Source organism: Dipodomys spectabilis, unplaced genomic scaffold (assembly GCF_019054845.1).
Source record: "Dipodomys spectabilis isolate Male_0828 unplaced genomic scaffold, ASM1905484v1 ptg000231l, whole genome shotgun sequence".
NCBI lineage: Eukaryota > Metazoa > Chordata > Mammalia > Rodentia > Heteromyidae > Dipodomys > Dipodomys spectabilis.
In genome coordinates this window covers 954324-979717 of record NW_024870908.1, presented here as the reverse complement: position 1 = coordinate 979717, position 25394 = coordinate 954324, and the positions used below count along the sequence as shown (strand labels likewise).

At 61.5% G+C, this 25394-nt stretch overlaps 2 protein-coding genes across 4 annotated transcripts in view; one reads left to right on the top strand and one right to left on the bottom strand.

Moving 5' to 3' along the window:
• The window catches only part of Nde1 (nudE neurodevelopment protein 1), a 31405-nt gene extending 26907 nt beyond the window's left edge, over window positions 1-4498 (top strand). The window contains exon 8 of the mRNA XM_042698196.1: window positions 4411-4498. Within this exon, the coding sequence (XP_042554130.1) occupies window positions 4411-4420 (10 nt within the window). The 3' untranslated portion in view covers window positions 4421-4498. The remainder of the gene's footprint in view (window positions 1-4410) is intronic.
• The window catches only part of Myh11 (myosin heavy chain 11), a 65561-nt gene that overhangs the window by 6497 nt on the left and 33670 nt on the right, over window positions 1-25394 (bottom strand). For all 3 annotated transcript variants that reach the window (XM_042698190.1, XM_042698191.1, XM_042698192.1), the window contains 33 exons: window positions 24547-24639; window positions 23975-24038; window positions 23494-23592; window positions 21436-21579; window positions 20484-20579; window positions 18251-18369; window positions 17008-17160; window positions 15980-16153; window positions 15475-15648; window positions 14630-14744; window positions 14139-14332; window positions 12836-12957; window positions 12652-12721; window positions 12338-12498; window positions 11695-11803; window positions 10617-10748; window positions 10307-10513; window positions 9766-9903; window positions 9117-9240; window positions 8724-8895; window positions 7376-7588; window positions 7116-7260; window positions 6071-6277; window positions 4921-5025; window positions 4673-4825; window positions 4297-4545; window positions 3514-3726; window positions 3214-3426; window positions 2943-3104; window positions 2606-2734; window positions 2334-2422; window positions 1839-1962; window positions 1253-1461 (listed from right to left, as the gene is read on the bottom strand). In XM_042698190.1, the coding sequence (XP_042554124.1) occupies window positions 1253-1461; window positions 1839-1962; window positions 2334-2422; window positions 2606-2734; window positions 2943-3104; window positions 3214-3426; window positions 3514-3726; window positions 4297-4545; window positions 4673-4825; window positions 4921-5025; window positions 6071-6277; window positions 7116-7260; window positions 7376-7588; window positions 8724-8895; window positions 9117-9240; window positions 9766-9903; window positions 10307-10513; window positions 10617-10748; window positions 11695-11803; window positions 12338-12498; window positions 12652-12721; window positions 12836-12957; window positions 14139-14332; window positions 14630-14744; window positions 15475-15648; window positions 15980-16153; window positions 17008-17160; window positions 18251-18369; window positions 20484-20579; window positions 21436-21579; window positions 23494-23592; window positions 23975-24038; window positions 24547-24639 (4871 nt within the window). The remainder of the gene's footprint in view (window positions 1-1252; window positions 1462-1838; window positions 1963-2333; window positions 2423-2605; window positions 2735-2942; window positions 3105-3213; window positions 3427-3513; window positions 3727-4296; window positions 4546-4672; window positions 4826-4920; window positions 5026-6070; window positions 6278-7115; window positions 7261-7375; window positions 7589-8723; window positions 8896-9116; window positions 9241-9765; window positions 9904-10306; window positions 10514-10616; window positions 10749-11694; window positions 11804-12337; window positions 12499-12651; window positions 12722-12835; window positions 12958-14138; window positions 14333-14629; window positions 14745-15474; window positions 15649-15979; window positions 16154-17007; window positions 17161-18250; window positions 18370-20483; window positions 20580-21435; window positions 21580-23493; window positions 23593-23974; window positions 24039-24546; window positions 24640-25394) is intronic.

The window sequence follows — 25394 nt, the reverse complement described above, 5'->3', positions numbered from 1 at the left end:
TGGCCTAAGTGACAGAGCACTTGTCTCATGAGTACAAGGCCCCAAAGTTCAAACCCCTCTACCTCCATCAAAAACAGCAATGATGGGAGGAGGGTGGCTATAGTATGGGCTTCATTTTTTTTTTGTCGGTCGTGGGGCTTGAACTCTGGGCCTGGGCGCTGTCCCTCAGCTCTTCAGTTCAAGGCGAGCGCTCTACCACTTGAGCTACAGCGCCACTTCCGGTTTTCTGGTGGTTATTGGAGATAGGAGTCTCACGGTCTCTCCTGCCCGGGCTGGCTTTGAACCATGATCCTCGGATCTCAGCCTCCTGAGTAGCTAGGATTACAGGCGTGAGCCACCAGCGCCAGGCCCTTCATTTGTTTTTTTAACTAAAATTTTTTCCTTATTTTATGAAAAGCATGAGTAACAAATCAACTTAAGTCTTTTGGAAATGACTTCTACTAAGGATTCATAATGCGCACAGTCGTTCAGCGACTGTATGAGCTCATCCAGCAGACATTCTATGCTATGATCCTCGACCCGGTTCTGTGGAAAATTGTATGTTCTTATTTTCTCTGCTCTTCCTTTAGTTCCAACCTGGACTTTCCTAGCACTGTATCTTTTATCATTTGTGTTTTGTTTTTGTCGGTTGTGTGGCCTGACCTCGGGACCTGCGCTGTGCCCTGAGCATTCTCGCTACCATTTTGAGCCACAGTCCCACTTTCGGTTTTCTGGTGGTTCATTGGAGATGAGAGTCTCATGGAATTTCCTGCCCGGGCTGGCTTTGAACTGTGATCCTCAGATCTCAGTTTCCTGAGGAGCTAGATCTACAGGCGTGTGCCTGTGGCATAACACCGGCTACGGCTTTATTTTTGAAAGGATGAAAATGTGAAACCACTGAAGCGAACATAATACATTTTTTTTTTTCCAGTACTGGGGACTAACACTTGGTAGGTCAGAGCTCTGCCACCTGAGCCAAGCCCCGATCTTCTTGCTTCTAGTGTGTTTTATTCAGACAGTGCCTTACTCTTTGACCCCACTGGCCTTGGCTTGTGATCCTCCTATCTCCACCTCCCAAGTCGTGGAAGCTACGAGTAGGCACCACCAGGTCCAGCTTGTATGTGACATAGGGTCTCCCTAACTGTTGCCTAGGCTTGCAAAAAAATATACCTAGGTCAGCTGCTTGCAGTGTGCCGGTCATGGGTGTGTCATGGGTGTGTGTGTGACGGCGTGCGTGTGCTGGGTGGCGGGAACAAAGCCACGCACCGCTCACCTGGCCTCCTGCTCCACCTGCTCCTCCAGCTGCGCCACCTTGGCCTCCAGGGCGGCGATGGTGGACTTGAACTTGGACTTGACGGCACCCTCCATCTCCTGCAGCTTCCCGCGCAGCTCCTTGTTCTGCCGCTCCAGCTGCTGCCGCGCGCTCTCATTCTTCTGGGCCGCGCTGCGCTCCGTGGCCAGTTCGTTGTTGAGCTGCTCAGCCTGCGTGGGGGGCGCGAGGGGCGGTCAGCGAGGGGCCGGCGCCTCAGCCTCCTCCCGCTCCTGTAGCTGCCTGTGCTGGGATCTCAGCTCTTCCGAAACGCCCACGCCGTGCCCTTTGCCCGGACTGGCATCGAACTCACAATCGTCCTGTCTCCACCTCCTGGGTAACTGGGATTACAGGGGTGTGCCACCACACCTGGCTTCCGTGACCGTTCACTGACTGTGCCAGCCTTGCTTAGGAGGGGGCGAGGAACAGGGGAGGGAGCATGCCAAGGCCCTGGGTCTCTAACTTCAGGCCTCCCCCCTCCTCCCAGAGCTGGCCACAGGACAGAGCCAGGACAGAGCCGGGACGCCTTCTCCCGGGCCGGAGGCGTCACCTGCTGGGTGGCCTTGCGGACGCGGTCGCTCATGGCCTCCATGTTGCCCTGCTCCTCCTCCAGCTCCTCCTCCAGCTGCGCGATCCGGGCCTCCAAGCGGCGCTTCTCATCCTGCAGCGTGTTCCTGGGGGACGCGGCCAGCTTGGTGTCCCCCCCCCACCGCTGGACGCCCTGCCTCCTCCGATTGGCCTCGTTCTAATTGTGGAGAGGCTCAGACGCCTCACCCAAGGTCCCCACTAGCAAGAGGAGCCCAGGACCGAGCGGGGACCAGCTCCTCTCCTGCCCCCAACACTACTTATTCTGAGTGAATGGGAGTGGCCGCGCCTCCAAGCAGGACCCGTCCCTCACCGGGGGTCTGTCCCTACGCCTGGTGACCCGTGGCTCACCGGGGGTCTGTCCCTACACCTGGTGAGGGAGCTCGGTTGGCCATCAGCACCCACCTGGGGTTCACATGCACCCCACAAGCTGTCGCCCGGTCCCCTGCACCCCCCATACCTTCCAGATAGGCTGCTGGCCAGCTCCTCGGCCAGCTCCTCCTTCTCCAGGTCAGCCTGCTTCCGCGCGCGCTCGGCCGCCGCCAGGTCCTGTGGCGGAGGAGACGGCTGGCTGTGCCCCATGGAGGGGGGCCCCGACACCCCAACCCTGCACCCCCCTGCAGTCTCTAGAGACCTGGACATGCAGGTTCCCCTGGGCTCAGGAAGGCTCTGGGGAGGCCCCTCCCCCCTTGGCCTGCTCCGGGGGGACCATGGCATTGGGGGGTGCGCTACCTCCTGGAGCTGCATGAGGTCGGCCTCCAGGCTCTTGGCCTTCTTCTCGTTCTCCTTGGCTGTGGCGAAGATCTCGTCCCTGGAGGCCCGCGCGTCCTCCAGCTCTCGCTGGAAGTCCTTCATCTGAGCCTGCGCGGGACACACGGCGGACACGCCAAGGGGTCTTTACAAGGCCCAGTCCTCCGCCACCGCGTCCAGTGCCTGACCGTGGCACCCGCCCACGGCCGCACGGTGGAAAGTCACCACCCAACCTGGGGCGGGCCTGAGCGCCCAGAGCCCTCCCTGTGGCGGCCTGGGATCGAGGCCGCCCCGCGTCCGCCCACCGTGGGCCACGCACCTGCAGTTTGCGGAGCTGCTTGATGGCCTCCTCCCGCCCCTTGATGGCCGAGTCGGCCTGCAGCTCCAGGTCCTTCAGGTCGCCCTCCAGCTTCTTCCTGGCCGCCGCCGCCAGGGTGCGCTGTTTCCGCTCGTCCTCCAGCTCCGTCTCCAACTCGTGCAGCTGAGTGGGGGAACGGGCAGAGCTGCCGGGCCGCCCTGAGCCACCCACGGGGGAGATCGCCACGGAGCCCCAGCTGGGGGAGAGGTGCCAGGACCGAGCCCGCGCTCACCTGCCGCTGCAGCTGCCGCCGCTTCTCCTCATTCTGCTCGTCCCGCGCCTGCAGGTCCCGCTCGAACTGGCCCTTGAGGGCCTGCATGTTGACCTCCAGCCGCAGCTTGGCGTCCTCCGTGGCCTGCAGCTCGTCCTCCAGCTCCTCCAGCTGGGTCCGCATCTCCTCCATCTGCGTCTCCAGGGCACGCTTGGACTTCTCCAGCTCATGCACCTGTGGGCGCCCCCCGCCCCCCGCAGTGTGAGGCCTCGTCCCCCGAGTGGAGGCCCGGCAGCCTCCACCCGCCAGCCAGCGACTTACGTTCTTGCCCACGTCGTCCTTGGAGCTGACCAGGTCTTCCATCTCGGCTTTGAGCATTTTGTTGGTCCTCTCCAGCTCCTCCTTGGCCTCCAGGGCCTCTTCGAGGGCCCGGGCCAGGGACAGAGCCTTGGTTTCCTTCTCCCTGGCTTCGGCCTCCGCTCGGTCCCTCTCATCCGCGTATTTGGAAGAGATGTTCTTCTCCTCGGCTAACAACTGCAACATGATGCACAGAGGCCTCAGAGGTGCCTGGCCACATCCCCACCTCTCGGGACCATTACCTTCTGTGACAAATATTCACTGGAAACCAAACCGGCCTCCAACTCCAATCCTCATGCCTCAGCCTCCAGAGTGAGTGCTGAGATTACAGATATACACCACCTACCACACCTGCCTACCAAAGGAGGTCTTGAACTCTGGTCAGTCCCTCACGTTGAGATGCGGAGGGAGGGAAATGCACCCACAAGATAAAACCATGTGGCTAGCTGGGCTCTGCCTCCTGGGCAGGCATGGAGTTCCGTCCGTGGTGGGGTCAGGTGGCCGCTGCTCGAGGCTTCCCCTGTGCTGGTTCTACTTAGCTGGGCTTGAGATTTAACATAATGAACGGCCAGGGAAACACAGGCTAGAGGCCGTCGGCTTTGAGTGTGACCCGCTGCCTCCCTTCCTCCTGGGGTGAGAAACTAAGGTGGCATTGGTTTTCCGGGGGCCCCCACGGCGCTGGGGTCTAGAAAAGTCTAGGGGTGTTGCCATGGGGTGGAATGCAGCCCCCCCCCCCCCAGCTCCCACCTGGTCAAACTTCTTCTGCTTCTTCTCCAGGTTGGACACCAGCTGCCTCTGGTTGTCCAGGTCCACCGCCAGGTCGTCCAGCTCCTGCTGAAGTCTGTTCTTGGTTTTTTCCAGTTTGTCGTAAGCCGCCGCCTTCTCCTCGTACTGCTGCGTGAGGCCCTCGATCTCCTTCTGGAAGCGCTTCTTGCCCTCCTCCATGGCCTCCACGGTGCTGGCCAGGTCCTGCAGCTTCTTCTTGGAGTCCGAGAGCTGAGAGGGGAGAGAGAGGCCCAGTGGGGGTGAGGGTGGAGGCCCGCCCCGCCCCCTCCCAGCTCACCCAGGGGGAGAAGCAGAGACGGGCGTGGTCATCGCGGGGTCCCGCCAGCAGGGGGCGCACCTGCACGTTCAGCGAGGACACGTGGCGCTCCAGGTTCTGCCTGGCCTCGGTCTCCTCGTCCAGCTGCTCCTGCAAGCTGTTGCGCTCATCCTCCAGCTGCCGCAGCTTGGTGGACACGTTGAGCTTCTGGCGCGTTTCTTCTTGGAGCAGCTCCTATGGGGGGCCGGCGTGGAGGTTCCAGGGAACTGCCCCAGCCGGGGCCCCGGGACCTGCCCACCCCCCCACCCCGAGGATGTGGAGCAGCTCACCTGCGTGTCCTGCAGCTGGGACCCTAGGGAGGCCACGTCCTTGGCCAGCTTGATGGCCTTGCCCTCCGCCTCGTTGAGCAGGCTCGTGACGCTCTCTACTTCATTCTGAGGGTGAGGGAGACCCCGTGAGCGGAAGCATCTAAAGCAGGGCCCTCACTAAGCCAGACAAGCCCTCCGCGCCTTCATAGGTCAGCACCTGCGGGGGCCGGGGTGGGAGAAGACGCCAACCCCGAGGGATGATGCCCTGTCACACACACCCTCTGCTGCACTGCGAGCCCCAGCTGGATTGACTGGGCCTGGATCCCAGCAGTGGGGCTGAGCCTTGTGCTGAGACGCGGTGCGGAGGATCATGTGAGGGACTCGCAGATGCCCTTCCACCCGCACCCCGCAGCCTAAGACGCAGCCTCTGCCGCACAGCGGCCCCCACCCCAGCCCCCGACACACACTTGCGGCAAGGCTGTGAGTGATGGTGGGTAATAAACCACCATCTGCTCACTGCAAGCGCGAAGAACCTACCTTCCTACCTTCCTTCCTTCCTTCCCTCCTTCCTTCCTTCCTTCCTCCTTCCCTCCTTCCTTCCTTCCTTCCCCCCTCCCTCCCTCCCTCCTTCCTTCCTTCCTTCCTTCCTCCCTCCCTCCTTCCTTCCTTCCCCCTTCCCGGCCCTGCGCTCCCACCACACACATGCCAAGCACGGGGTGACATGCTGAGAACATGAGGCCAGGCGGGTGGAACCCCAGTAAGACAGACCTCAGCTTGAAACCCTCCGCTGGCTTCCCGTCACCCAATCATGGGGCTCGAAGGCCGTTCCTTATGCAGCCACAGGGCCCCCCCCCCCCCGTATGTTTTCCCTGGCAACCCGCCCCTTCATGTCCAGCAGCCGTCTCTGACCACTGCACCTGCGCGCAGGCTGCCCTCTGCCCGGCAGATTCTTCCCTTTACGCTCCCAGGCTCCCGCATCCCACGGACAGTACACGCCTTCCCCTTCCAGAGTAACCGCACGATAGGTGATGAGTTAGGCAGGCGTCGCCCACCTGGCCGGCATCAGGGCCGGGACAGCGCGTGTCAGGCGGGACGGGAGAGCGGGCAGGCGGATGGGCGGTTCCAGGGCTCCACGGATCGGGAAGGGCGGCGGCCGCTAGGGGGCGCTCACCTGCAGCTTGTGGGCCTGGTCGCTGAGCTCGGCCCGGGCGCGCTCCCCATCGCTGCACCTGGACTGCAGCTCCTGCAGCTGCGCCTCCAGCTTCTTGCGCTTGTGCTCCACCTCCTGCTTGGCCTGGCCCAGGACCCGCAGCTCCCCGGCCAGGTCCGCGTTCTCCTTCTCCAGCGTCTGCTTGCTCTTGTCCAGATTCGCCTTGGCCTGGGGCAGCACGGGGGGGGGGGTATGGGAGGTTGGCGGCCTCCCTTCCCTTCCCCCCTCTGCTCCTCCCTCCTCCCTAGGGCTGTGCTGCCCGGCTCTGCAGCTGGGGGACCTGGAAGGACATGGGGGGCAGCGGGGGACACACACGCCCCCGGGCAACACTTCTGGGGTGCTGTTCTCCAAATGCACGGGCTGACAAACTGCCACCCCGTCTCCTCGGGTCCACACCAAGCCAGGCACCAGCGGTCAGGTCACTGGGCACGGTGGGGCACCCCTGGAACCCCAGCTACCCGCCAGGCAGAGGCTGGGATGATGACAGCCTGAGGCCAGCCTGGAGACCCCATCACAAGTCCCAACTACGAAGCGGGGTTGTGGCTCAAGTGGGGGCTATTTCCACAGAGAGAGGGGGGTGTCCCAGAGCCCCGAAAGGGACCCCAGGCCGCACGGTGGGGACATGGGAGCCACCGCACCAAGGCCAGGCCAGGACTGTGATCCTCCTATTTGCCCTTTGCCAGTCGCCAGGATGGCAGAGGCACGCACCACTACCCCTAGCTTTTCACTAGCAGAGATGAAGTCTTGGCTACTTTGTTTGCCCAGGCTTTCTGTGAACTCTATGAGGCTCCTGATCACCACGACTCAAGTGGCTGGGACTACAGGCAGGTGCTACTGTACCCAACTCTATCTTCAGTGCACCTGACTGACGCATCACATGGGAGCAGGCGTGGAATTTTCCACATGTGCACGCCAAGTTTGGGGTGTGACAGCACGTCGGGCTTGGGTGCATTCTCGAAGGGGTGGCCCCAGGCCCCTCCAGGCAGGACACTCGCCCACCACATACCCTCTTGAACTGCTCCAGCTGCTCGGTGAGCTCCTCCACCGCCTGCGTGTGCTTCTGCCTCATCTCCTGCACCTGCGCCTCGTGGGACCGCGTCTCCTCGTCCAGAGCCTTCTTCAGCACCGTCACCTCCTGCTCCCGCTTGGCCCTTGATGACAAGAAACCAGGGGCTGACACTCAGGCTGAACCTAGGATCCAGAGCCGAGCGCCTCTTCCCCCGTCCAGCCACAGTCCCATTGTGGGGGCTCGCGCCGGACCCGCACCTGAGTTCCTGCTGGGTGGCCGTGCTGTCCAGCGTGTCCTCCAGCTCCGTCTTGAGGGCCTCCAGCTCCTCACCCAGGTCTCGCTTCTGCTTCTCGGCCTTGTTCCGCGCCGCGCGCTCCGAGTCCAGGTCCTCCTGCAGGTCTGAGATGTGGCCCTCCAGCTCCCGGATCTTCTTCAGAGCGTTGTTCTTCTGCGCAATTTCGTCATCCAGCCTGCCGGGAAGAGGGGGGGGGGACAGGGCTAAGACCCGAGGGGTAGGGCAACATCTCCTACACATCCCCAGGACATGAGGGGGGGGGGGGTGAGCAGCTTCATGTGGAACAAGAGTGGTAAGAGCAGGTCGCAGTGGGAGTGGTTGTGCGCGCCTGTAATCCCAGCACTCGGGAGGCTGAGGCAGGAGGGTCTTCCATGCCAGCCTGGACTACACAGTGATATCCTGTCTCAGAAAGAAAAATAAAAGCTGGGCACCAGTGGCTCAGGCCTGTCATCCTAGCTACTCAGGAGGCTGAGATCTGAGGATCACGGGTCAAAGCCAGCCCAGGCAGAAAAGTCCTTGAGATTCTTCAGTGAACCACCAGAAAACCAGAAAGAGGCGCCGTGGCTCAAGTGGTAGAGCGCTCACCTTGAGCTGAAGAGCTGAGTGCCCAGGCCCAGAGTTTGGTGGCTTGCACCCATAATCCTAGCTACCAGAGGCTGAGATCTGAGAATCATGGTTCAAAGCCAGCCCAGGAAGAAAAGTCCACGAGGCTCTTATCTCCAATTAACCAGAAAAAACAAAGCCAGAAGTGGAGCTGTGGCTCAAGGGGTAGAGCAAAAACACTAAAGGATAATGCCCAGTACTGGCACACGTATGCCATGCAAACACACACACACTTTCTTTCCCTCATACACGTGTTTGGCAGGGCTGAGGATTGAACCCAGGGCCCTGTGTGCGCCCAGCGAGCCACGCCCCGGCCCCTCGCGATGCTTCGTGACTAAGACAGTGCTCTGGGCTTCCTCCCTCCTCTCTAGAGGCCACACCCCGGCCTTCCATGCCAGGCCCTTTGTGGGGGGGAGCGTGGCACCCTGCCCAGAGGGGCGGTGACTGGATGGTGGAATGGCCAAAGGCAGAAGGCAGAGGCCTGAGCCCTCCTCACACGGGAGAGAGCTGGCACGGGCATGAGCCAGGGCCAGGTGGGCACTGTGCCAGTGAGTGGACAGCAGCAAGACAGAAAGAGCAAGACTGGGCAGTGGACAGGCCCAGGCCCCATCAATGGTGGGAGCCAGCGATGGTGGGATCATGGGAGGGTGGGAGGGTGGGAGGACGGGGTGGGGTTGCAGCTCTGCCAGGGCGCCCTGCAGCGGTACCTGGCCAGCGCGGCCTGCAGCTCCTCCTCCTTCTTGGCCAGCTGTGCCCTGAGCTCTGCGATCTGCGCCTGCAGCTCCGCGATCTGCTCGTGGAAGTCACTGGCGTCGCCCTCCAGCTTCCTCTTCAGCTTCTCCAGCTCCTGCCTGCTCTTCTCCTCCTTCTTCAGCCGCACTGCAACACGGCCAGCGGGCCCATCAGGACGCGGGCGGGCAGGGGTCGGGCGGGGGGAGACGGGGGGGGGGGGGGAAATGTGGGCGCCTTCCAGCCCGGCCCCAGTGCCTGACCCACCCTAATCCACACACCCCACCCTACCCGACTCCGCTGGCCCTGTGGCCTCCACCCCAGATCCTCTACTTCTCAGCCTCCTGGGTGCCTGGGACTGCCTGGCTCACCCTCCAGTTCTGAGATCATGGACTCATGCTTGTTCTTCAGTTTCGTGAGGTTCTTGGCCTTCTCTTCCTCCTCCGCGAGGTTGGTAGTCAAGTCGCTGATCCTTTCTTCCAGAAGCTTCCGCTCCTGTGTTTATGGGGAGTGGAGAGGGAGACAGGAAGCAGCGGTGTTGGCGTTTTCTATGCATGTGTAATGACTTCTACCTGAATGGACAAAGGCTCGCAGCAGAGGTACGAAGGACCTGGCGTCTGAAACGCCAGAGAGGCGTCTTGTCGCACCGACCGCTTGTCCTCTCGTCCCTCCTGCTCCCTCCCGCTCAAGGGACCGTCTTTCCAGTGCTACCCCACGCCAGTGAGTCTCTGCCCTGGGGCCTTTGCACAGCGGGCCAGTCAAGATGACTCTGCTCTTGTATTCCCATGTCTCTGTTCTTCCTCGGCTCAGATGCCAGCCTCCTCCAGGAAAGCCTCCCTTCGAGGCCTCCCCTCCTCCCCAAGGCCACACATCTTCAGAACCCCGGGGCCGTGGTGAGGGCCGGTGGGAGATCCCAGCCCGCCCCTCGTTGAGGCCTCTGCACACCGCCCTCCCTGAGCGTCATGCGGGGCCCGGCCCAGGGGCGGGGGCGGGGGTAGGGGTGCCCCACGGGAAGCCCACCTTGGAGAGTTTGTTGTTCTGGTCGTCCATGACCAGGATGTCGTCCTCCAGCTTCTTGATCTTGGCCTCGGCCGTGACCTTCTCCAGCTGCAGCTTCTGCCGGGCGGCCTCCTCCTCCTCCAGCTGCTCCTCCAGGTCCTGGGGGGCGGGGAGGGGGAGAAACCCCAGGTGAATTCAGATACCCACAAACACCAGGGACCCCAGCCCCCACCATCTCCCTCTCAAGGGTCGCTTAGTGGCATTCTCGGTCTCCTCATCTGTAATGTAGGATAATTGGCACGGTGGTGGTTCTGGGAGAGGGGGGTTCAGCCTGCCACCTGGCCCTGAAGCACCCCAGCAGCCTCTCGGCAGGTGTGCATGCCACCCTGAGCCAACGCCACCCAGCTAAGCTTTCCCAAGCTCTCATTAGGTCAGCTAAGTATTATTTCCATTCGGGCTGTTTTGTTACACAGCACTAGCTGACGCATGAGTGAGTGCCCGCACACAGAGCGCAGAGCGAGCTGAGGCAACCAGGGCTCGCTCCTTCCCTGGGCGGCCTTACTAGCATCTGCTGTGCCATCTTCTTCCTCTCGGCCTGCAGCTGCTGGCCCCGGTCCTCCTCTTCCTCCAGGCGGGCCTCCATCTCGTGCAGGATCTCCTCCAGCTCCTGCTTCTTGGCCGCCAGTCGCACCCGCATCTCCTCCGCCTCGGCGTACAGCTCCGTCTCCGCCTGCAGCTGCTCCTGAAGTAGGTTCTTCTCCTCGGCCAGCTGCAGGGGGGTGGGTGGGAGAGAGCCGGTGAGAGGCCCCCCTCTTCTGTCTGTGGCCTAGTGTTCGGCCGCCACCCTGTAGTCCCAGCCGCGCCCGCCGCACCTGCGTGTGCTTCTGCTCCAGCTCCTTGAGCTCGCTCTCCGCCTTCTGCTGGCGCTCCTTGGTCTTCTGCAGCTCGTCCTCCTTGGCCTGCATCTCCTCCTCCTGCCGCGTCACCTGCAGCAGCGGCTTCACCTGCACACGGACGCGGACACGCTCTGCTCACACGCAGCCCCAGCGCCCACGGGATTCACTGGCTCGCAGCCAGAGTGAAGGGTGCGGCCGGCCTCCAAGGGTGGGGGACCAGAGAGGTCGCCAAGTGTCCAGGCATGTGCACAGGGCAAACCACAACACATATGCCCAAACAGGAGCGGCGCTGAGAGGCTCTCCTGCGGTCATCTGTGCGGGCCGGGGCCGGGCCTGGGCCTACTGGTCACCATTCTTACCTTTTGCCTTTTATGTGTATGTTTTTTTTTTTTTTTTTAATTGTTTTGGCCAGTCCTGGGGCTTGAACTCAGGGCCTGGCCACTGCTCGAGAGCTCCTTTCGCTCAAGGCGAGCGCTCTACTACTGGAGCCACAGCGCCACTTCAGGCGTATGTGATTAATTGGAGATAGGAATCTCATGGATTTTCCTGCCCGGGCTGGCTTTGAACCATGATCCACAGATCTCAGCCTCCTGAGTAGCTAGGATTATAGGCGTAAGCCACTGGTGCCGGCATGGTCAGGTGATTTTCCTGGTATAGATTTTCAGATGTCGGGTCAAGAAGGTGGACATTTCCACAGAGCGGGCCCCTTCATGGCCTGGGCGTATCTATCTGTGTCTGTGCCTGGCTGGCCCTGGGCAGGCCTCCTGGTCAGCGGGGACATTCACAAAGTGGGCAGCAGGGGGCGCAGTCACAGCTGCATTCCCAGCGCCTGGCACAGGCGGGGCGCACGGGAGCGGAGTCAGTAGAGGCTGGGAGAGAAAGGCTGGTCCCAGGGGAAGGCGTGGAAGGGGCGGGCCCAATGCGGCCACTGAGCCCACTCGGGGCCTCATAGCCCATCGCCAGTGCCGCCGCAGGGCCAGCGGGGCGGGGGGCATGCCAGGGGGTGCCGGGGGGCTGGGGCGGGCGGCCTCCGGGGAGAGGGGTGAGCGCCCACCTTGGTGAAGAGCCTCCACCACTGCCAGTTGCGCAGCTTGAGGTAGGCTGCGCAGTTCCGCTGGATCACCCTCATGGCCGTCAGCTGCTGCTGCCGCTTGGTGAAGGCCCTGCGGGGAGGGAGGCGGCCTCCAGGGACGGGCCTCCCCTGGGCCTCACTGTCCCCCCCACCCCAGCCATGTGGGACCTCCCTACACACCCCTCCCACCCGGCGCTCTCTTGAGCATCGGCACGAGCTTCACTGCCTTTCTCAATGATCCAGGGGGACCCCAGACTCACGGCCAGACAAGCACCCCCAGGAAACCAACCCAGCCTGCCTCTGCCCTATGGGAGTCCCTGACACATCCATTCTCCTCTTGGTTGTCTTTGAGAAATCTCCAACCAAGCCAGCACTCGGCCACGCAAGGGCGACTGGGTGGGAGAAAGCATAGCATGGTGACGACCGCCATCAATCTTGGCCATGGACGCCATCTTGGCGGCTGCCATCTTGGCCACGTCAAGATTAGAAGGGCCCCAGTGACGCTGGAGGTGGGAAGCGGGCCAGGGGAGGGCTGAATCGTGGAAGCCAGCAAGCAGAGTCCACCATGAGAACCCAGAGCTCCCCAGATCCACCCCTGACCATCCCGGGAGGCGGCCATCTTTACTTTCTGGCCAGGTAGCCCCGACACATGGCCTGGAAGGCCATGATGACGTCGGTGATCTTCAGGTCCCGCTCCTCCTCCAGGTGGGCCAGGACGCCGGTGCGGAAGAAGATCTTGCTCTGCCCGATCCTGTACAGGTTGGGGTCGAGCTCCAGGGCTTTGATCTGCGGGGAGGGAGGGCGGGCGGGCGGGAGGAGAGCTCCCGTGTCTGTCCAGCTGGGCCCTGTGGTGGCTAGTGAGGCGTCTCCCACCCCGGAGGGCAGTGAGGGCTGAGGCTGGATGGCTAGGGGAGAGGGGGAGGCCAAGACTGAGCTTACCATGAGAATGCAGGCCTGTTTCCCATCCATGAAGCCTTTGGGGATGGCGTTGGCTGCCAGGATCTCATAGCTTGGAATAGAGGACAGCAGTCACCCCAGCGCCCCAGCAATGCTGCGGGGCCCGCCCCGGCCCTCGGCGCCCAGCCCCGGCCCTCGGCGCCCAGCCCCGGCCTGGGCCACCTACCGCTGGCGGAACTCCTGGAAGACGATCCTGTTGGGGAAGCCCTGGCGGCAGATGCGAATGCCCTCCAGCACGCCATTGCAGCGCAGCTGCTCCAGCACCAGGAACGCGTCCAGCTTGCCCGACTGCGCCGACAGAGGATGGCCGTGACCACCGCGCCCGGAGCCATCAGCCCCAGCCCCATTCACCGGGCCAGGCCCGGCGGGGCAAGGCGGGGTGGGGGCACCCTCGGGGCTCACAGGGCTCAGTTTGGGGTCTGGTTTCCCATCCCCTTCCTTTCTGTGGGTCGTGGGGCTTGAACTCAGGGCCTGGGCGCTGTCCCTGAGCTAGCACTCTACCACTTTGAGCCACGGCGCCACTTTGGGTTTTTGAGTGGTTCGCTGGAGGTAAGAGTCTCTCTCACGAGGACTTCTCTGCCCAGGCTGGTTTCGAGCTGTGATCCTCAGATCTCAGCCTTCTGAGCAGCTAGGAGGGCAGGCGTGAGCCGCTGCACCCCGGCCCATCCTCTACTTTTTAAAAATTACATATTTGAGACAAAATCTCACTGCGTAGTCCAGGCTGGCCTCTGACTTTCGATCCTCCTGCCCCAGCCTCCCAAGTCCTGTGATTTCAGGTCTGGGCTCCCACGCCTGGCTTTCCTTGGCGCTATTTGTCCTTTGCTGTCTACAGACTTGGTACATTAGCGTCCCCTGGATAGCACCCAGGGCCGCTGCTTCGCGCTCTCCGCCTTCCCTCCCTGCCCATCATCCATTCTACAGCCCTTCCCTTCCACCTCTCCCCCCCCTCCATGGTCGTCATCACCAGAGTCTCCCTCCTTCCGCGGCCGCCCGCCTCCCCCACCTGGACAGCCGCGGCGGCCTCCTGCCCGGTCTCTCTCCAGTCCCACCCCTGCCCCTTGACTGGTTAAATCGTACATGCGATCATCACGCATTCCAGCTTCAGCTCCGCTGATGGCTTCTTCGGACTGCTGAGCGCTAGTCAGCACGGAAGGAACCCCACGTTCCCACCCTGCCTGCCCACTCGCTCTCAGCAATGCGATCCCCGCCTCACGCCGTATCTGTGCCTAGCATTCCCCCCTCCCTTCCCCCTTCCACACTGTGGCCCAGCCCTGCGGCTCCGGGAGCTGCCCTGTAAGCACTGACTGGACGCGAGGAGAAAAGGAGGACCCCACATCCGGGCATCTTTCCACCCACGGCAGCTGAGGCTCTTGGAGTGGGCGGGGGGGGGCAGGCGCCTCTCCCCTGCTAGCTCCCTTCCCCGGGGTCCCTTCCCTGAGGGCGCCCCCTGGTGGCCACGCGGGGCTCACCCGCTTCTCGTGGTTGGGGATGATGCAGCGCACGAAGTTGGGCGTGGTGTTGCGCAGCGTGGTCATCAGCTTGCCCAGCTGCTCCTTGTACAGCTGGCCCACCGTGCGGAACATGCCCTTCTTCGTCTTGGAGGCGCTGGGCAGGGAGCTCTCGGTCATCTTGGCCATCTGGTCCAGGCCCACGATGCGGTCCACTGTGGGCACGGGGGGGGGGGGGGTGGGGGAAAGGCGGTGCTCGCCTCTGGTCTCTGCCCTGACCGGGGGAACCCGCACCCCTGCCCCCGGCCAGAGGACCCAGATAGGAGGGTGGTGGGCGAGGACATAGCCTGCAGGGGACCCCCAAGTTGCCTGCCCCCTCTGCTCTCTTCTGCTGACCAATGCCAGCAGGGGACAAGGCGGGGGGGGGGGGTGGCCGCGAGCAGCCTCATCTTGGAGGTAGCCCGAGATCGCCCGACCCACCATCTCCAGATCTCCACCGCCTGTGGACTCACCGTCCTTCCACAGGTCAGCCACAAACTTGTCCGAGGAGGCGTTGAGCAGGGAGGTCACGTTGTCGTTCAGGGGGTCCATGTTCTTCGTCAGCCAGGCGCTGGCGTTGTAGTCCACCTGCCGAGGAGCAGCCCGCAGGTGAGGGAACGCAGCCCAAGTCCACCCATCTCCCTCCCCGGGCTCCTGAGATGGCCCAGGAAGTGACATCATGGCTGCCACGTTGGGCCAACCCATACACCAAGAAAGACTGGCCCTGCACACAGTAGGGCAGCAGCAAATACGGCTCAGGAAGGGGGCTGGATTATGGGATGTTGGTTGTTATGGCAATGGCTAGGCCTACCTAGGAGCCCTAAGCCAAGGTTTGCACACGGGCAGCCACGACGTGACAATGAGGGTGAGGACAGCAATGGGGCCGCGTCTCCCACAGGCCCCCCTCGCTGGAGCCTGCCGGCAATGGCAGAGTTTTGGGGGTTTTGGCCAGTCCTGGTGCTTGAACTCAGGGCCTGAGCACTGTCCCTGAGCTTTTGCTCAAGGCGAGCAGTCAACGACTTGAGCCACAGCACCACTTCTGGCTTTTTCTGTGTGTGTGGTGCTGAGGAATCGAACCCAGGGCTTCATGCATGCTGGGCGAGCGCTCCACCACTGAGCCACATCCCTAACCCCGGATTTTTGTTAGACCCCAGGGCTGGTCCGCCAGTCTGGCAGCCATAAAGAGAAGTTACACGCGTGGAGGCCGTATGTGGGATAGGGTTGGGATCTGCTTGGTACATGGCTAGGGGGGGCTGTGTGGGGTCTGCCTGGGTCCCCTCACCCCAGGAGGGAGCGAGCCCCGGCCCCGCCCTCATACCTTCCCCGCGTAGTGGATGATGGAGAATTCCGTCTTGTCCTTGAGTTGTTTGGGCTTCTGGAACTTGGGGTGGTTGCCCTGCTCGGAACACAGCTTCTCCACGAAGGACTTGTCTGTGGCTTTGGGGAACCAGCACTCTTCATCCAGCAGGGCCAGCACGCCCGGAGGGTTGTTCTGAGGATGGACACCGAGGTGGGCGGGGCCAGTTAGATGTGGGGTCGCCCCAGCTCGCCAGGGAGAGCAAGGCACCCCCCCACCCCACCCCCAACCCCCCGATCCATGTCTGTAGGCGCCTAGCTCTCAGGATGGATTTCTGCCGCCTCCTCCCAATCCATCCTCCAATTACCCCCTGGCCAATAGGAGGCCAGCACCGTAAAAGACATGTCCTCTATCGCCCCCTGGTGTCCGGGTCTCACAGAGCATCCTTACCTCCCGGGGGCCTTTACTAGCATGCCCCAGAGCAAAGCACGGCCTGAGGCCTAGGGGAGCGGGCGGGGCCCCTCACCGGGCGCTCGATGAGCTCGATGCAGGGCTGCAGGTCCAGGCCGAAGTCGATGAAGTTCCACTCGATGCCCTCGCGCTGGTACTCCTCCTGCTCCAGGATGAACATGGTGTGGTTGAATAGCTGCTGCAGCTTCTCGTTGGTGTAGTTGATGCACAGCTGCTCGAAGGAGTTCACCTGCGCGTGGGGGGAGGGGCGGTGACGTCAGAGGGCGGCGCCCCTCCTCCGCCCCCTCCCTCCGAGGTCTTCCCTGAAGAGAGACCTTGTCCCTGCCACTCAGCACCCAGGGAGGCCCTGGGGTTAGCAGAGGGGACAACCTGCGCTGCGTGGCCCTCCTGCATCTGCGTTTGAGGAGGCTTATCACTCCTACCTGCGACATTCATCTACGGCCGCCACACAGCTGGGGAAACTGAGGCTCAGGCCCAGACTGTCTGTAGCAGATGTCTTCTGTGTATCTTTAAACCTTAAAGATACCTCTCTCTCTCTTTCTCTATCTCTCCCTCCCGTCCTCCCCCTCCCCCTTCCTCCTCCCTCTGAACTGCCTCCCGCAACGATGTCCACACCATGTGAAATCCTTCACTGGGTCTGAAAACAGTGCCTGGCTGGAGGGCAATCATGGGGCTCAACTCAGGTTCACGTGGGGTCCGTATCGGCCTGACTCCAAGATTCTGGGTGGGACTCAGAAATAGGAAGTGGGATGTCTTCCTCTCTGCTCTAGTTGCTGAGAGAAGATTGCGTGGAGCTGTGGCAGCCATCTTGCCACCATGAGGAGGGAACCTGCTGGAGAATGGAAGCCAGTATGGCAGGCAGGCAGGCCCTGCCCAGCGGATGCAGCTGTACTCCTGGTTATTCCACTGCACAAACCAGCATATTTCCCCTTGGCTTTCTGTCTCTATATTCCCCAAGCTTCTGTCTTCACTAAACAGCTGTATCTCCTCCAATGGCCTTCCTCCAAAATAATCATTTCTTCACGGGAAAGTCGAGGCCCCCGGGGACCGAGGCATGGCTGCCACAATCCCACCACACTGTACCTCGAAGATCTCAAATCCAGCAATGTCCAGGATCCCCAGGAAGGACGCCCCCTGCCGATGGGTCTTGTCCAGGGCTTTGTTCACGCGGGTGAGTATCCAGCGGAAAAGCCGCTCGTAGGTGGCCTTGGCCAAGGCCTCGATGGCGAAGTCGGCCTGCAGGGGCGCAGGGAGACACGCTATCACCCGAGGCCTGCACTTTCCCAACACCAGGGCTGGGGGCGCAGACTTGGGATTCTCCCACTGCCTTTAATCAGCCCTTTAAAGCAGGAAAAGGAAGGGGCCGCGGACACAGTCGGCAGGAAGCCTGCGGGAAGAGTGGGAGACCTTCCGGGGACACGCAGAGACACCCGAGCATTTCCACAGCAAGGCTCCTGCCTTCAGTTAGGAGGTCAGAGGTCATGAGTAAGCGATGCTGCCGTTCTCATTTACCACCAAATCCTCAGAGTCTGACGTGGGACTCTGAATAGTCTACTGTCGGGTGTAGATGGAGGAATGGAGAGGTAGGAAGGTGGATGGATGGATAATGGAGAGATGCGTGGAGGATGGAAGGATGAATGGATGGACAGATGATGAGTGGATGGATGGATGAATAGATGGACGATGGATGAGAGATGGATGGATAGATGGACGGATGGTGAGTGGATGAATGGATAGATGATGGATGGATGGTGAGCGATGGATAGATAGAAGGATGGGTGGATGGATGAGTGGGGTAGGTGGATGGATGGATGGAAGATGGATATGGATGGATATAGATGGATGATGGATGGGTGATGGCTGAGTTGGGGTGGGTAAGTTGATGGATGATGGATGGTGGGTGGATGGATGAGTAGATGGAAGGATGGATGAGTGGGGTAGGTAGATGGATGGATAATGGATATGGATGGATAATAGGTGGATGGATGGTAGATGAATGAGTGGATAGATTTAGATGGATGAATAAGGGAGGTGGATGGATGGGTAGGCAGATGGATGAGTGAGCTGGAGGTGGATAAGTGGATGGGTGGGTGGGTGGGTGGGTAGGTGGATGGATGGGTAGGCAGATGGTTGGTTGGATGGATGGTTGGATGGATGGATGGATGGATGGATGGATGGGTGGATGGATGGATGGATGGATGGGCGGATGGATGGATGGATGGATGGATGGATGGATGGATGGGCGGATGGATGGGCGGATGGATGGGTCCGGGGTAGATGAGTAGACAGAAGGGAAGGTGATTAGAAGAACCAGCGCTGGTTATACCTGTTCTTTCGTCTGAGCTTTCTGTACCACATCCCGTCCAACTTTGATGCGTGGGGTCAGGATGGCTCTGGTGAAGTCGGTCACATTAATCCCGGCGAGGTGGCAAACTTTCTGTGCAGCTGGATGAGAGCGCGCGCGAGCTCTGTGAGCGTCAGGGGAGAGCGCCCCCCCCGCGGCCGTCCACGGTCGGTGCGTGCGGGCCTGCTCTCGCAGAAGCAGAGCCCGGTGGCCGGCTGTATGGTCCCCCTTCCTGGTGCTAAGAGTCAGTGCTGGGGTCCGCTGGGGGGATTTCCGAGGGGGCTTCGGGTCCCTCCCCCTTCCCATCTGTCCCGCCTGGTGCTGACTGTCCCCAGGGGGAGGGGGACGGAGGCCCCTGTCTGGGGACACTGCTGCTGTCACTCTTGATGGAGAGATGGCAGCAGCGCCAGCTGGTGAAGGACAAGTTCCCCCCGGAGTGTCTCTGCACTCTGCATGTGCGAGTGGCCCAGGGGGAGCAGGATCCAAGAGCCCCACAGCCCCCCGGGGGTGAGGGCAGCAGGGTGTTCTCCTGCACGGCCTTACTAACCGCCCAAGACCAAGAAAGAAAGCGCAGCCACAAGCGCCAGCTCCGGAGCGTGTGCATTGGGCAGCTCACAGCGCCACGCACACCTCCGCAGGGAGGAACTTGCTCCCCGGGCCCCGTGGCGCACCCCTGCCACCCCAGCTACTCGGGAGGGGGGACCGGGAGGGTCAGGTTCTGTGCTAGCCCAGGCAACACGCTGGTGAGACCCCCATCTCAACCACAGTGGCGTGGCCGCGTCACCCTCGCTGGGCGGGTGCGGCGTGCACAGGCTGGCACGGGCGGAAAGCCAGACACTATTCCCAAAAATGAGGAAAGCGCATGGCTGGGGGGCGTGGCTCGGGGCGGAGCACCTGCCTGCCAGGCACAGGCCTCTGACTTCAAACCTCAGTCACACACACACAGACACACACACACACACACACACACACACACACACAGACACACACACACACACACACACACACACACACACGCCCTGTGACCAGCTCCTCCTCAGCACAGAAATGAGTGCTTCATTACAGGCTGTTCAGCACAGGGAGACAGTAAACAGATTTCCTCCGTCCATTACATGGCATCATCTTTTTTTTGGGGGGGGAGGGTTGAGGGGGGCGGTCGTGAGCTTGAACTCAGGGCCTGGGCTCTGTCCACTTTGAGCCACAGCACCACTTCTGGTTTTCTGGAGGGTCATTGGAGATAAGAGTCTCACAGACTCTTCCTGAGTGGGCTGGCTTTGAACCGCAATCCTCAGAGCTCAGCCTCCTGAGTAGCTAGGATTACGCCACTGGTACCTGGCTTATATTTCTCATTACGGAAGGTCTCTGGGTCTCTGGCAGCATGTGGAGTTAGTATGCAAGAAAGGCTGAGGTGGGGTGAGCCTGGGGGAAGGGCAGCTGTTCAGGCCCCAAAATACGAAGCAGGGCCTCTCCCAGGTGGAAGGGGGGGTGGGGGTGTGGCTGAAAGCAGCCAATCCATCCCCAAACCTCAAACCCTGCCTGTTTATTCACAGGTAGCACGCTCACATTTAGGGTGACAAAAATCCAAGTCCAGTTAAATGTGAATCTTGAATAAATTGAGAACACTTTTTTGTTTGTTGTAAAGGCCGGGCGCCAGTAGCTCCCGCCTGTCATCCTAGCCATGCAGGAGGCTGAGATGTGAGGATGGCAGTTCAAGGCCAGCCCAGGCAGGAAAGTCTGTGAGACTCTGATCTCCAATTTATTACCAGAGAGGCCAGAAGTGGAGCTGTGGCTCAGAGTGGTAGAGCACCAGCCTGGAGCACAGCTCAGGGCCAGAGCCCAGGCCCTGAGTTCAAGCCCCAGAATTGGCACGCGCATGCATACGCACACATACAAAAGCAAAACCTCGATTCAACACTTCACTGGGAAAAGTTTGCAAAGAGAGCGAGAGGTCAGCGGCAGTAAGGACAGTGTCCGGCCGCTGACCAAGCCCCCGTGCCCGCTACCTCCTCCCAGAAACGCAGCCTGCCCCTTCATTCATCCCCAGGACACGGGTTCCAGGCAGCCCGATGCTGCCGCTGGCCCAGGACTGTATATGGTGCCAGCAGCATGTGCGCATGTGCGTATGTGTGCAAGCTCTCTGCTTGCCACGGACCCCAGCTGGACCAGCCCTCCCACCCCCCGTGTCCCTGTCCCCAAAGCCCCTGGCTCCACCCACCTGTGTTGTCAGGCATGGACGCCTGGTCAGTGTTTCTCTCCTTCTTGAAGACGATGTTGCCCAGCTGCAGGACAGAGGACACCACCTTCAATATGGCTGAGGAGAGGAGAGAAGGAAAGATGCCGCATGAAGCGGAGCTGTCTGGAACGGGAGGTGTAAATCCGCTGGGCGAGCACCGGCGAGGGACACTCAGTGTTTTCTGGTAGTTGCTGATGACCTTGTGTTATGTGGAGTACTATGCCGCTGGGGAAAAGCAAGCCCTAGCCTGCCCACCGAGCACAGCCCACTAGCTGCCGTTACAAATAAAGTTTTATTGACACACCATGACACCCATGCAGTTCCATATCCTCCTGGGCCATCTGCCTGCGACCGGGGCAAAACTGCACGACCACAACCGGCACCCCGCGGCCCCCCACGTTTAGAACCAGGCTGTGTCCCACTTGGGCCCTGACAGACATGATTCAAGGATTTTAAAGAGCAGAACCTGTCTTCCCACGGGCAAAGTCAGGGGCATGGACCTCCCAGAGGCCCGAGACCAAGTCCCTGCTCTACCAACAACTGGCTGTGTGTCCCGGGGTGCCTGTCTGACTGCTCTGTGCCTTTGTTGCCTCGCAGGCAAACGGCAGCTACCGAGGGTCTCCTCGCAGTGCTGTTGGATGCCGATAGTAGAACAGCACTTAACCCCTTGCTGTGCCCCCTGGCTTCCCTACTATGGTGGTTTTGGTTATTTCTGAGTGAGGGCCTATTTAGCCCAGGCTAGCCTTGAACCCTCGACCCTCCTGCCAAGTGCTGGGATGACAGGCAGGAGCCAAGGCATCTGGCCGACTTCTCCAGTCTGCTAAGCATTTCCACGGGGCCCACGTTTCTCCCACTCTTCCTCCGTGCGAGCACGTGCAGGGGGGTGGGCCCGCGCGGGGGGGGGGGGGGGCGGGCACGCGCAGGGAGCGCTCACCCAGCTGCTCCTCCTCGCTGAAGCCCATGATGGACATGGCCTCCAGGGTCTCCTGGAACATCTCGTCGTCCTGGGCGGCGGGGATGGGCACGAAGCCGTTGGAGAGGAACGTGTAGTTGCTGAAGCCCTCCAGCAGCAGGTCATCTGGGGGGGTGGGGGGGGGGTCAGCACATGGCTCCCTCAGGCGGGGCTGGGTGCCCAGGTCACTGTCACCTCGGTCCCATCCCAGGGTCTGGCTGTTTGTTTTTTGGTCGGTCGTGGGTCTTGAACTCTGGGCGCTGTCGCTGAGCTCTTCAGCTCAAGGTGAGCGCTCTACCACTTGAGCCACAGCACCACTTCTGGTTTTCTGAGTGGTTTATTGGAGATAAGAGTCTCACGGACTTTCCTGCCTGGGCTGGCTTTGAACCACGATCCTCAGATCTCCTGAGTAGCTAGGATGCCAGGCGTCCTCTGCTGCGGCGTGCAGGGTCGCCGGCAGCTGATGTGCGGTGCGGGCTGGGCCCTGCTGCCACCAGTGCCCGGCTCCCCGGCTGAGCCCCGAGCCCCGGCACAGGGTCAGGTCCACCCAGAAGCAGGGGTGCGTTTATTCTCGCATTCCCCATGAACTGGCCCCTGAAACAAAGCTACCCGCAGCCTCACTGTCCTAAGCCCAGCCGCTCGCAATGTGTCCCTTAACAAAACAAAACCCACGCAGGCTTCCAGGGTGCTTGCTGGACCCGGCTTTCCTCACCCAAGGCTGGTGCTCTACCCCTTGAGCCACAGCCCCATGGCCAGCTATTTTTTTTGTTGGTCGTGGGGCCTGAACTCTGGGCTTGGTTGCTGTCCCTCAGCTCTTCAGCTCAAGGCTAGCGCTCTACCGCTTGAGTCACAGCGCCACTTCCAGTTTTCCGGTGGTTTACTGGAGATAAGAGTATCACGGAGTTTCCTGCCCAGGCTGGCTTTGAACCGAGATCCTCAGATCTCAGCCTCCTGAGTAGCTAGGATGACAGGTGTGAGCCGCCAGCACCCAGCTAGGTTGTATTTTTTGTTTTTGGTTTTAAGAAAAGAATGGACTGAGCCAGGTGCCAGTGGCTCACGCCTGTCATCCAAGCTTCTCAGGAAGCTGAGATCTGGAGGATTAATGTTCAGAGCCAGCCTGGGCAGAAAAGTCTGCAAGACTCCAAGGTGAAAAGTAGAGCACCAGCTAGGCAAACTCAAAGCTCTGAGATAATGCCCGAGAACCCTGTGAAAACCAATATGTATTGTTTGATTTCCTGGACACAGTATTTTTCTTTTTTTGTTTTTGTTTTTGCTGGTCGTGGGGCCTGAACTCTGGGCCTGGGCGCTGTCCCTCAGCTCTTCAGCTCAAGGCTAGCGCTCTACCACTTGAGCCACAGTGCCTTTCCTGGTTATGTGGTGCTGAGGAATCGAACCCAGGGCTTCATGCGTGCGAGGCAAGCGCTCTACCACTGAGCCACCTTCCCAGCCCCCATGGCCAGCTTGTTTAGTGGCTCATTGGGACTAAAAGTAGGACTAAGTAGCCAGGACTACAGGCGTGAGCCGCCAGCGCTCGGCTGGAACGGCATTCTGAGTCCCGTTCCCCTCCCGACGCCGACCTTTGCCTACACTGCCAGGATTTTACCACCCCCTTCAGCGTGGTGGTGAAAACCACAACCATGGCCCCCTGGCTGTGTGCACCAAACCCCTCCTCGCACATTCTAGAACACACCTCACAGGTACACACAGGGAGGAGGAAAAAGGAGGGAGGGAGAGGGAGAAATGGGAAGGGAGGAGGGCTGGGGAGAAAGGAGGCAGGGGAGGAGGGAAGGGAAGAGGGAAGGGGGGAGGGAAGGGGGAGGGAGGGAGGAGGTGGGGGAGGGGTGGCAGAGGGAGGAGGGAGGAAGCGCTTCTTGACCTGGTCTGACAAAGTCCTGTTCCCAGTCACTTGCAGGCCCTGCGCATGCGCCTCCTTACTCTGCCGTCCCCCAAGCTGCTCAGCCCCAGGCCCCCAGGAGTCAGGCTGTGACCTCGTGGGTCCACCCGCACACCCCTCCCCCCCCCCCCCCCCCCGCCACTCACTCTTCATCTTGTCCTTGGCCCCCGCGATCATGTAGTAGAAGATGTGGAAGGTCCTCTCGTCCCGGGCCTGGCGGATGGCGCGTGACTTCTCCAGCAGGTCTGGGGTGTAAGCGTTAAGGATTCTAGAACCATCGCTTCTGCATCCGGCCCACAGACATCAAACACTGGCAGGAGGGCTGCGGGGAGAGGCTTGGCCTTTGACCCCCACGTACCACCCACTTCTTGTCCTCTGCCCAAGGTTCCTGAGGACACATAGGGCCACAGGGTACCCCTCCTGGATGCCCCCCAAAACCAGAAGGAAACAGGAGCCATGTGCCCCCAGAATGAGGCCTATGGTGGCTTCTGAGGCGGGCGCCATGGCCTCCTGTCTACCGTCCACCCCGGGCCAGCTTTAGACGTCAGGGAGACACGTCTGCCACCCTGCGGCACTGCGTGGACCCAGCCGGGGCGCGGCCCCACGCGGCGGGCGGCTGAGGGATACAGGTCTCGATGTTGGCTCCCACGATGTAGCCGGTGACGTCGAAGTTGATGCGGATGAATTTGCCCTGCGGGAGGAAGCCGTGTTCAGGCAGCTCGGGCTTCACCCCCAGCTGCAGGTCCCCAGCGGGCGGGGGGGATGTAGGGGCCCCAGGGGGTGCAGTGGGGGGGCGGGGACTCGTGCAAATGCTCAGAGCGCCCCCCCCCCAGTTCTCTGCAAAGAGCTAGTTAGAGGCCGGGGACCCTGTGCCCCCCTGGAGCGGGTCCATGACCTTCAGCTCCTGCAATGACCCTGCGCCCAAGTGGTGGCTCACGCCTGTCATCCTAGCGACTCAGGAGGCTGAGATCTGAAGATCGTGGTTCAAAGCCAGCCTGGGCAGAGAAGTCTGTGAGACTATCTCCAATAAACCACCCGAAAACTGGAAGTGGTGCTGTGGCTCAAGCGGTAGAGCACCCACCTTGAGCTGAGAAGCTGAGGGACAGCGCCCAGGCCCAGAGTTCGAGTCCCCCAAGAGGGACCCCCCCCATCGTGACAGCTGCAGGGGGGGTGATGACCAAACACGGCCAGCTACTTACGAATCGGGAGGAGTTGTCGTTCTTGACGGTTTTGGCGTTGCCAAACGCCTCCAGGATGGGGTTGGCCTGCAGCAGCTGCTTCTCCAGCTCCCCCTACAAGGCCAAGCACGGTGGGAGGGGCTGACCCTGGGCCCTGGCGCGCAGGCGCGCTCCCACCCGCCACCCTCTCGTCGAGCCGGGCAGCAGCGTCCAGGTGTCCTGAGCCCTGGACCACGCACGCACGCACGCACGCGCGCCAGTTTGAGACCAGGGCCCTGCAGCTGCGCAGTGCGCACACGGCGGCCGGGCCCGCTGGAGCCGGAGTCTCCCTCAACACCTCAGGCCCCAGGCCTCCTGTGGAAGATGGGGAGCCCCAGCAGGGATGATGGGGGGGCCCTGCGGCACGAAGCAGCTCCTCAAGCGGGTTAGAGGCAGCCCGGGGCCCACGGCAGGGCAGCTCTGCCCCGCGTGGCCACGTGAGCTGCCAGGGCAGGAAAGTCATGCCAAAGAGCCGCCAAGCCGCTCTGCCAGCCCCCGGGCCCGGAGGCCCCAGCTGGCGGCCCCCCAGCTGCATTCTGGGACAGGATGGACTCTAGGGGTTCTCCTCCTCCTCCCTGACAGCCCAGGCAGCGCCCCAGAATTGGAGGAGGGGTGGCGGACATGGAGAAGCAGCAGCAGCAGGCAGACCCCGGCCCGGGACCGGAAGTGACCACTGATTTCTGCGTCTTCTGGGGGGGGGGGAGAGGGGGGATTCCACAGCCAGATGGAACCCAGGCCTTGTCTCCATGGAAACCACACCCCACATGGAACCACCCAGGACAGACCGCGGACTAAAGTCGCTGTCTCCGTCCAGACAAACTTGGGGTTCC